This window comes from Arctopsyche grandis, chromosome 12, assembly GCF_051622035.1.
Source record: "Arctopsyche grandis isolate Sample6627 chromosome 12, ASM5162203v2, whole genome shotgun sequence".
Taxonomy (NCBI): Eukaryota; Metazoa; Arthropoda; class Insecta; order Trichoptera; family Hydropsychidae; genus Arctopsyche; species Arctopsyche grandis.
The window spans coordinates 584611-596612 of NC_135366.1; the positions used below are offsets into that span (position 1 = coordinate 584611).

General features: G+C 32.3%; 1 protein-coding gene across 2 annotated transcripts; it reads right to left on the minus strand.

Annotated features, from left to right (window-relative positions):
* Positions 1-316: 316 nt before the first annotated feature.
* On the minus strand, positions 317-11415 carry LOC143919727 (uncharacterized). 2 transcript variants are annotated; one of them, XM_077442200.1, is made up of 8 exons: positions 11269-11415; positions 10033-10195; positions 9739-9828; positions 2631-2825; positions 1964-2233; positions 1309-1663; positions 922-1178; positions 317-838 (listed from the first exon to the last, which is right to left on the minus strand). In XM_077442200.1, exons 2-8 carry the CDS (start codon positions 10177-10179, stop codon positions 506-508), a joined length of 1647 nt encoding a protein of 548 aa, XP_077298326.1. In that variant the 5' UTR covers positions 10180-10195; positions 11269-11415; the 3' UTR covers positions 317-505. The 2 variants fall into 2 exon arrangements, with proteins under 2 accessions (XP_077298326.1, XP_077298327.1); XM_077442201.1 differs by lacking the exons at positions 9739-9828; positions 10033-10195; positions 11269-11415 and adding an exon at positions 2902-3217.
* Positions 11416-12002: the final 587 nt, after the last annotated feature.

Consider the following 12002-nt stretch of genomic DNA (forward strand, 5'->3'; position numbering starts at 1 on the left):
TGAATTATGAAGCAAAATTAGAATATGAATTATGAGATTATGAGATAATGAAGCAAATATGCTACCTTCCATTGAGAACTGTTCTTTCCCTCATCTCATCGGAATAAAATGTGTCGTACATACTTTGCAATTAAAAATTTTAGTAACGATTCCGATTGAAATACAATTATGTACATAAAAATGTACCACATTTGTTACTAACTCATTAAGTGATATATATTGTGAATAAATTTAATATGTAATTTGAAATCAGAAAAAAATTTCAACGCAAACTAACTTTTTTGATAAATTTTTGTGATAAATAAAAAAAAACTCATTCATATAAAAATTTTATTGGTCTCCATTTTATATGCATTAATTACAAAAAATAATAATAAATTACAAATATAATACATTTTTAAGATAAAAATAACATTCACGCTCAGTTAAAATTACAAAGATCTGCTTTTTAAAACTATACAATAATTTAGGAACGACACTTAACAATCAATGTGCATTCACAAACTCATGGCAACGGGTTAAACACCAACTCTGTTTGGGATTGCACAAACAGTTGGTTCAATTGGGAATCGAGACCGACGTTATAAACTTTTATAAGGCGAGCTTTGGAATCTTCAGGGCGCTTTCGCAACAGAGCAACCCCGGAAACTCTCATTAAATGCACTTCTGAGTCGACCAGTCCACCTCCGGTCGTGGCCAACTTCATATGACACGTCACATCAACTTGAATGTGTTTATCAACGATGAATCTGGATCTGCCGGTGAGTTTTGTCACGCAGGTCCTCTCTTCACTCTGTGGTAAGTCCGCTCGGAAGACGGACGCTTCACCCAAATGTTCCTAAGAGTGCATAAATAAATTTATAAGTAAACTTTTAAACACTTTCTATTCAATGTAAGACTAAAAAGAGTCAAATAACTTACGCCATTAGCCATCACTTCAAATTTCATGCCTGTGTGTATAGCACGAGGTTCAAGACCGACGCCATCCGGATGCGAATCTGACCAGAAGTAGTTCTCTGGACAGTTTAAGCAGTCAGGTTCGAATGTCAGTCTTTTACCATAACCCATTCCGACAGAAGTCAGCAGCAAGGAGCGGCCTTGGAAAAGTCTTCGCTTTTGTCCCACTAAACGAACTCGATAATGGAAACCAGATATGATTCGAGAGTCCACGTATGTTCCTGAAAAAAAAGTAAATGCATATTATAACAATAAGATTGACTTTAAATAAATGTAATACTATTAATTGTATATTTGCTAATCCCATTAATTTAGATAGATCTAAAGTTTAAGATTGATTATCATAATTACCGATAATAGGAAGCTCGAACGGTTCCAAACCAACTATCGTATATTTAGTTGGTACGTCACCAACTTCTTCACCGATGATGGTCGTCCTCCTCGATGATGATTGTATGCCTGGCTTCAGTTCGAATCCCTTCAACTGGTTGGTTTTCACACCCCCGAGAGATACGTTGACAACTTTGACGACAGACGCCGAAGCCTGTCGTCGACCTTTCCTAACAATAGCCACACCTGTAACAGGAATCAAAGGCGTGTCTCCACACTTTTCGTACCATTCAATCTTACATAGAGCGTATATCTTTACTTTTTTCTCAATAGACCCATCTTTCAATACAGTTTGCTCTTCTTCCGTTTGTTCTTTCTGCAAAGAAACCATACTTTTTACATTTTGCGTACAATTTAACGATTAAGATATGCATAATATAGAAGAAACCTGGTGTAAAACTACTTAACGATACACCAGAGATCTTTCGATGAAATGAAAATGTGAAAATATTGAACAGTTTTCATACAAATTATCCGATCGGTGAATGTGGACTTTGACGGGACCCTTTCCAAAGTCTGCGTCTAAATCTTTCACTTTGTACTTATGAGAGTTAGCTGCATGTATGATTAGTTATATCATTGAATTATGATACTTCAATAGTTTGACAGTGCTTACCTGAAGTTGTACGACTTCTAATGTTCCTTGAGATTCTTGGTTTATATCGTAGATTGTGAATTTGTCACCGACGGAAACGACTTCGACCTCGAAAGAGAAGCCTTCTGGTCTGGAATCACTCCAGAAGTAGTTTTCATTGCTGTTGAGTTTGGAATCGCCTGATTCAAAGGTAAGCCTTTTAGCATATCCTCGTCCAATGCTGAGCAATGTCAATGCTCTTCCGGCAAAAAGATAATTCAACTTTTTTGACCCATCTGGACTATTCAAATCCTAAAACGTATAAAATATTGTTTATTTGACATATAATCTATAATCTATGTATGTAGAATCTAGATTCTAGATAGATTATAGATAGAACTTTATGAAACTAATTATATTAAATATTATATGTTAAAGCTAAAGGAGGCAACCCATTTAAGGCAACCCAAGTGGTTAAATACATATGCATAATATGAGCTCAATCTGAAAGGTTGAGACTCAAATTGAAGCATGTTACAAAAGTAGTAGAAGATATGCCCATATAGGAGAACCTATTTGATGATAAGACAAAAGAAATAAGTCTTTTAGACTAAAAGAATTTAGGAAAACACAAGGTAAATAACGAGGATAGTCTAACATGGAACACTGTAATACTAAAAAAGTTATATTTATAATATTTAGAACTCACGTTCAATGGTTTGACTTTGTATCGAAATCCAGTGTGTACTCTTGGATCTATATAGACACCAATCACTGGAAACTGATGAGGGAGAACCGGAGCGATTTTGTATACTGCCGGCAAATCGCCGAGAGCTCCGGCGTCCAAGATCAATGGCTCTCGCTTGCGCCATCTCCTCAACCTTTCGTTGTTGCTGGTCCTCTCCTGATACAACACAAACAATAAATCCATTAAAACGACGATCAACATCGATGATAGAGTCCAGGAGTAGATCACAAACCGTTAAACCGGGGGCGGGAAACTGTGTGAAAAACCGTTCCAACACTGAATTAGCAATAGCTGGAATATGGTGCACAAGTACAAAAACACGTGTGAAGGCTAACGATCCTAAATACAACTTCCACATTAAAGATAGTTCATGGACTATCGAGATGTGCAGCGTGCATGTCATTTTCCTAAGCTTATTATGAGCTTTTGATGTATGCAATGTGTGTATGTGAGCACTTTTCGCGGTGTTGTTTGTGCGAATTTAAATTTAATATAACCCACTCGCGATCATCTTCGTAACGATTCACTTAAAAAACGACGGACTGTCTCCGAAGACACTGACGTTGTGCGAAAAGGGATCTCGTTTATAGACTGTCGACCTTGCCCTTGGCAAAACTGCTGCCAAAAAGCAACGTGGAACATTATTTTTCTAATGGCAACTGTTGCTTCAACTTTAAATTCGATTTGAGACGTTAAAATATTCTCAACATTCGTGTAATAGTCCAAACCAATTCTTTGTACAATAAAATGGACAAAACTTGGCTGAAATTTGTTAATGTTTTAGAATATGAAAGTAAGTTTAAGTACAATACGAGCTTAAAATGTCATAATTTTTTTTTTTTACTTTTAGGGATGTAGATTATGCATAAAATAATTAAAAATATATCAACCTTTATGTGAATGTCAAAAAAATTAAAATATTCAGCAAAGTAATGACGGACTACTTTGAGTGTGGAATAATTTTCAAAACTCTCCCATCTTATTTATTTATTTATTTATTACAATCAATGTACACTCGTCATTACAGATCGCTCCAATGCGATGAGTATACGATAACGGTCAGAATACAATAATACATAGAATATAATAATTAATCAAGTACAGAAATAATAATCATAGAGACATCTATGAATTATTTTTAGATTTTGTGCACAATTATTATTAGAATTTTTATACACATAATAAACACGAAATTATAGATTTCAGATTACTGTGCATAATTTCTACTAATTATACACACAGATTTGTGACAACAGGAAATGATCTATTATCAATTTTCAGGAACTGTTTCAACAATGATCAGATAAAATTGGCAAACTCTGATAGAGAAACGATCGATTTGGAGTCACAAAACCCCCAAATCTAACCAGCAGTTTGACGACTCGAACCATCGTTCTCAGTGGTGCCAAATATATAAGCTACCATTAAGCCAAATTGCTGGCTAATCTTATAGTGTTAAAAATCAAAATTGGAATAAAAAACAGTCTATAACCTATCAATCTACGTCTTAAGATCAAACAAGGGTAGATTGGGCCATCAAAAAGATAGGAATAAATGTTACATAGTCAATACATCTAATGTCCTGAAAATTGACATTTAATTTCGCTCAAGTGTTGATTTCCTAATTCTGTTTTCAGCCAAGATTTATCTGAGGTCATCTTGTCACAGATCAAAAGTTCAACATATCGATCTGAGATCAATGTTGAATTGAAATTGTGCGTTGAATTTGTGCTCCGCTCTAGATTTTTACTATGCCAAGTTGAGTTGACGTCCTAAACTCATCTAAATGTTGCTCAATCGAGAAGGGTCTTCGATATGACGAGAATGACCCAAACAATCAAGGTCCACGTTGTTTTATTAATGAAACTAAATAACAAAAGTATTTACGAATCAAGGAAGTAAAGTTGCTACGCAATAATATCTACGTAATTGTTGCTACTATATAGTAAACAAAAATATTGTATCGATTGCCAACATTTTCAATCGATGATCAATTGATTGTTTATTTTTATTTGTCAATTTGAGATCACGTGTACAATAGAGATCACAATAATTGGCCTGGAGGGTATCCCATTTGAATTCTAAAAATAAGAGTAAGTCTACATCAACTTATAACAAAATTTATGTATGAAAATTATTAAAATTACTGTAAGCAATAATTAACAAGCATTTTGAGAAAATAAGACGATATTGAAAAAAAGCACGGGTAAGCATAAAATATATAGCGGAAAAAGTAACTTTCAATCCAACGAAAATAAAAAAAGTAGTAAAAAATCTATAAACATTATTTTCAGAATTCGGGAGAAATGAGTTTAAATTATTTTATTTTATTTTTTACATAGATACATACCAGGAAGGCCTAACAGGTAAACCCCAATGCGCCTTCCCAGACAATCAATTACAAAAATTGCAGCAATTAATTAATTAATCTTTATTTAGATTAGACTTGTGCATAATTTTTTTCTACATTGTACACAAATCAAATTGAGATATTTGTGACATAGCGAGTAGGATGGTTTTTGCCAATTTGATAGAGGAACCGTTTCAACAATGAAATCAGAAAAATTGGCAAACTCTGATAGGAAAGATTGACTTGGAGCCACAAAAATCCAAGTCTGACCAGCAGCATTAAACATAAGCACGGGATCAAACCCGGTAACCTCTCGGTGCTTAACACAAACGCAACCACCAAGCCATACTGCTGGCTTAAATGAATTGAATCAATTATTTTTCCATAATAATAATGTGTAACATTTTCTTTTTATTGTATAACATTTTTTTTAATAGCACCCATTCTTTTAATACAGAAGAACTGTTAAGTACAGACAATGCACTGGAGCTTGTATTCAGAACTCGTTTCAAAAAATTGACCAATGACGCGAAACTCGAGAGTGCCTTGCAAAATGAAATTATATATAGACAAGGGACCAAATACACTTGATGAAAGTATGGAATTAGATGAGTTGAACGTCTCATTAATACGTTTAAATTTGAGGAAGTATTATAAGCGTGTTGCAGAATATCTTCTGGGTATTACGAAATGGCTGAAAAGTCAAGGGTGGCCAAATTCCTGAGTTCTCTTCTGTCCCGTGATGTTCAAGGTACGTTTTTTTATACTCTCGCAGATAAAAATACATACATCGTAATAATAACGCTTCCATCGGATTGCTCGGACTTTGGCCGCTTTGAAATTTTATTTTTCAGACTACAATCAAGCTAAGGGCCGCCCCAGACGATCGACAATTGAACCGGGTACTAATTGGGTCGCCAAGATAAAAATATCTGGACGATGCGGTACTGAAACAATGTCTGATCAATTCTGAGACATTTGGGGACAAAAAGTTGCATTTATGTATATCTTGTACAATAGATTTACATATACATATAAAAGAGCTAAATAAAATTAATTAAGTTGATAGCATCTTAACCGTTCTACTTTTTATTTTATTTATTTATTTATTTATACAGGTAAAAACCCATTTAAGTAAATACACACATACTACATCAGTGGAGGGGAATTTTTAAAAAATTTCGTGAGACGACAAAATCGTTAGTGAAGTAAGAAGAGGCTTGTAATGAGTGAACTAAAAATATATATATGGGAGATAATGAGAAACTATAAAGCAAATTTTATAAAATATAGAGTGAAAAAAGAAAAAGTTATAGGCATTTAAACTATTAAAATCGAAAATGACGGTGAAAAGTAATAAGAGACTAAAAAAACGCTCGATAAACGTCAGGGAGAAATACGAGGAAGTATTTTCAAACGTGTCTAATATGATATTTTTTCATCATCGTAATGGCGATGACACTTCCACTTATATTGATGATCAAAATGGCAAAGTATGAAAACGATCGGATAAAAGCCAAAATTTTTGCTTAATAGTGATCATGAGTGAAAGTAAGAAGAGGTTAGTAATTAGTAGACACGTATTTTGGGAATTTTGCTATTAATGCTAAAATTCGGAATAGATGCTAATAGATACCAAATTCGTAAAATATGCGAATAGATGCTAAAATAAAAAACAAAAGTGAAATTTGCATAAAATTTAGAAAGGTCTTCCTATCCCTTTGCCCATGTATTATGTGAAGAAATTGAGGGGATAAAACAGAGCTTGCAGTTTACCATAGACGGTGTTTTTCCTGTCGAAACCAAGCAACTGCTTTTGTCTACCACTGTAAAAAGTGTGGATGCTGAAAGGTATTTTAGTAAATACAATATAATTGTTACCGATCGTCGCACGAATCTCAAAAAGAATCTGTAGAAATATGCTCCATGTTGAGTTTTAATAAATTTTAATTCATAATTAATATTTTTATATTCATATTTTTTGTCTTTGTATTTTTATATTAATGTTTTTTTCATTGTCCAAAACATTTTTGAATTTTTCTATTATTTTTTAATTTTTGTGTTGTCTTTAAATTGTATATATGTATGTATGTATGTATATTTATAAATTTTATTAAATTACATCATTTTTATTATTTAAATTTAATGTCTTCATAAAAATAGATGCTAAATTGGACATTTTTAATGCCCTAAAACGCTAAAATGCAAAATGAAAATGCTAAAATTGACAAAAATAGGGGTCTACGTGACTTGACAGAATGTTAAATTACAGAAAACGCAAATATCAGAATGCAAAGATCGAAAATCGAAAGATCTTAAGTCAAAAGATCAAAAAAAAATGGTGCATGGTAAACGGTACATACTCACTTAATTTGCGCGAGCAAGATACAACAGGAACAAGAGGAACATGCTTTTCCTCCCGTATTCTGCGCGCGCACATTAACACGGGAGGAAAAGCATGTTCCTCTTGTTCCTGTTGTATCCTGCTCGCGCAAATTAAGTGAGTATGTACGTGAGTATGTACCGTTTACCACGCACCATTTTTTTGATCTTTCGACTTAAGATCTTTCGATTTTCGATCTTTGCATTCTGATATTTGCGTTTTCTGTAATTTAACATTCTGTCAAATCACGGAGACCGCAAAAATAGATGCCCAAAATACGTGTCTCTAGTAATTAGTAATAAAAAAAGGTAAATTTTTGGAACACTAACCGTCGCACGACGGTCTTAACACCTAGCAATATTAATCCATGTGTATGATTATAAATAGATTTTGAATTTCAAGTTCAGCATATTATCGAATAATTAATATGAAACCATTTATACACGTTTGACTCACAGTTCAAGAGGTCAAAGTATACAACGTGCTCTCGCTTAAAGAAACGCATGTGCATTCTCGAAATCAAAACGGTCATTGGATCATATCCAAGTTATCCAATTTCAAATGACGTACAAATGGACACAGTCGACTAATGACGGCCGCTCGGCTATTTTTCGAACGAAAGTTGTAACAAACATTTTGTCTTTCAGTCAATAACAAATCAAAATAATATTGTAGCGAAGGACACACACAACAATATGTTTTGAACGTACTCAAAGTTTTTACAATTTGAATTTGTATTTTTTCAAGATCGATAGTAATATAAAACATGGATAAAATTAAAAAAAAAATAATGAATATTTGTGTAAACATCATATAATATGTGATACGCGAGTTCGCAAAGGTTTCTTAAACAAATTTTTGTTTGCTAACGATTTTTTTTTTGTTTGTTTTTGTATTGTCTGTGCGGTAAAGTTTATCTTCATGGCAACATACTTGAACCGAAGCGCCGATATACCGGTTTAAATCGGTTTTTATCCCGTCTATCGCCGGCCGAAAAATGATCAATGTGTATTCATTGTAATATTATCGTACTACTTCAAAAATTTTTGCACTTTTAATGAAATTAATATTAGAATAGATAAATGTGAAGTGTGTCCAGAAATTTATATGCAAATTGTGCATACACGTGTAAAAGTTTCGCTAGTAAGTGAAATTTCTGTAAAATATAGAAATGATGAAACGTTGCACTTTATATGATACCTTTGGACTCGGTTGAAAGCAAAAATGTAATGACACAAATGCATATACATATAATAAATTGATACATATGTATATTTATAATAAATTGATACATACACAAGTATAATAAATTGGCTTAGATTGTTATACAATACACATACATATTATCAGTTTCACATCTGAATGAAAACTAAGCAAAAAGGGAGAAATTAATCTTTAGTTGAGAGTTCGTTTCATGACATTTAAGTTATTTTGTCTAATACCAGATCCACACATTGTCTTTTGTGTTTTTAATTAATTCCGTTGAATTTTTATTACTACTATTGTGTGTGGAGCAGGCTTGAAGGGAAAATTGACAGCTAAATTGGGCCTACTATAAATATATCAACTCAGAAAACAAATGGTAAACCAAACTCATATGATTACAGTTATAACAAATCAGACAAGCTCATGTATTGATATCGCAATCCGCTAGTGATTTGAATCTGAGTTACTGTATTTTTGTAGAAAACGGTTTAGTATTTGAGCTGAATTGTGTTCACAATGAAAAAGTTTAAAAACTTCTTATATACTGTATCTGCTTGGACCATTGTGGCATTACAGGAAGAACCTAAAATTAAATTAATGCCTACTCTATGTTCTATCTTCTTGAAAAACACAACCTTCTAGTTGATTGTTTAGTAATAATATTTGGTTCGGTGATTATTGCGCAAAAAGCGATCTCGCGCAAGTCACTAAAATCTCGATCACGGAACATCTGACACCCAAAAACTCCATCAATTGAAAGCTATTCGAGTTGTCGAATAATCCGTTTACCGTAATATTCATTTGATTTAGAATTATTGTAAATTTTTATTGTATATTTATTGGAGACGAACTTGTATGTATTGTTCACAATAAAAAAAAATTACGATCCTTTGATATACAAATACATAATATGTATATGAAAATATTGCAATGAATCGCTTGTATGACAACAGTCTGAATATTAAAAAAGAACTCAAATTAAAAAGCAACCATTATATTTGCAGTTGTTCAAACACATCAATCTTTTCTTGGGACATGTTGACATGACTGCTCCAATTTGATTTATAGTAATTAAGTTGCATTAAATATACAAAATATGATAAATTAATGTAATTTTTGAAAAGACTCACTTTTAAATCATGTTCGTGAGTATTCAACTCCTCACAGTCACTATCCACATCAGACAGGACGCTTTTCTTGATTGGTTCATCTTGCAATTCCTATAAAATATAATATATACATATAAACATTTGTGCATAATTGAATTTTATGCAATACATAAAAGAGTATAAAATTTTCAAGGTGAAATAACCTTGCAGTTATCTGGGTTAGTGATCGAATCTAGAACAATTTTTTTCTTAATCGATTCAACACGGTCGTTTAATATTATACTATGTAAATTATGTAGTTTCCAAGATTTTTACCTGTGCTGATTCGAATGGCTTCAGGGTGTCTTCGATGTCTAATAAATGACATCCGGTGCCAATGGATCTCGCCCTGGTCAAGTTCCACATCCTCTGAAGGTCCGCTGGAGCCTCCTCCTCGACCACGTTGTATTCAGCTGCCAACATTTTGTGTACAAAAATCCTACAAAAATAACAATAGACAATGTGATAAAATCCAGTTAAAATTTCTGGTTGAATCTGGTTATTTTTTTGCTCCAAGTTGGACAATCGTTTGGGTTCACCGAATTCGCACTTTACTATTGCGGATATGAGATACTGATATTTGCTTCAATAAGTATGTATATATTATTTAATTTATTATTGATATGATGTATTAAAATGAACTCACTTTTTTGTTTGAACTTTATTACATAATTAACAAAAATTAAGTTAAAAACTTTCTTGGAATCAAAAATTTTATCTCAATACTCAATGATTCATATTTTCTTGTAATTTCTTAAGTTTTATTTCATATTTAATTAATTATTTTTTTAATAAAATTAATAAATAAATATAATAAATTAGCGAAATCAACATTTCCTAAATAAGCCTAAGTCGAATTTTACATTAGATTTTTTTTATTAATTAATTAGTTATTTTAAGAAATTAAATAATAAGCATTAAATTAAAATGTTTAAATATAATTTTGATTTTTTTTACTAAGTAAAAATTAATATACAATAAGCAAAAAGGTTTTGGATACACTGAGGCTTGCAAATTCATTCAATTAAAATGTATCAATACCATTTTAATTATTTTTAATTTTTAACTAATCAAACATTAATATGTTAGTTTTAAATTAAGCAAAAAATAATCACGAATAATATATGCATAAGTGTAAATATGCAATTATAATATTAGCATGCACAATAAAACCTCATTATAACCAACTTCTAAGGTTCTAAATTATTCTCGTTATAATAAAACTGGAAACTATATAATATCTTTAAATTAAAACATCTAAAATATTTCTATTGAGAAAATGCAACAGCCACCCCACTCTCAATAATCAGAAAGACCTCTATCTATCTATTTCTTAAAAAAAAGCGTATCCACAAAAAAATTGGGAAAGTAGGGTAGACTGTTCTAGAAAAAACTTCAATGCCCAGATGCACGCTCACTCAAGCGACCCAAAATCGAATTTAAGCCCTTCCTGCTTTCCCCTTTTCAAAGTGCTCAATCATAAAGTTTATCTATGGGCAGTTGTTGGCTTACCCTTAAAATGTGCTCAGATAGATAATTGGGTAGCTGGAGATGATTGAGACTTTGAAATATGTAGCTTTGATGCACGCAGAGCACTCCAGGAGCAAATTGCTAGACAGCCTACGCTCTCAGAAGACAAGCGTCAACTAAACCTGGACTGAGAGTCACCGTTGGTATATATAATATCAACATGCAGTATCTAGATAAGTATGTATACATCGAACGAAGACAGACATACGTTTTTAATGTAAACACGCGTAGTGTTCACATATCGGCTAAATACCTATTCAGATCTTCTCGAATTTGCTGAACGACGCTTGGGTTCAGGGTCCAAAAAGAAATTGTAAATATTTATGTTGAATTGCACATTTGCCAAATGGTACATTCAATATCAAACGAACGTTTCTCAATCCAAATGAAAAGATACTTATCATGAAATCATGCGAAGTGGTTAATCGTAATATGTACTTACGTATATATTATATTACGACTGTCTGCTCTAGCCTTAATATCAATAGAAACAAATATTGATACATTTAAAAATACTGAAAATTTTTATGATGTAGTTATCGATGAATTTTGTAAAAATATCTTCTCTATTTTTCTATCTTCCATTTGGGAGAAGAATCGCAGATTCCTTGCGGGTCAACTCCGTTCCATCTACTTGAAATCTCTCGACATTCGTTTTCTAAACTTTTACACGCGTTTTGTCGACTATTTTTGTGTAATACATATAAATACAATGT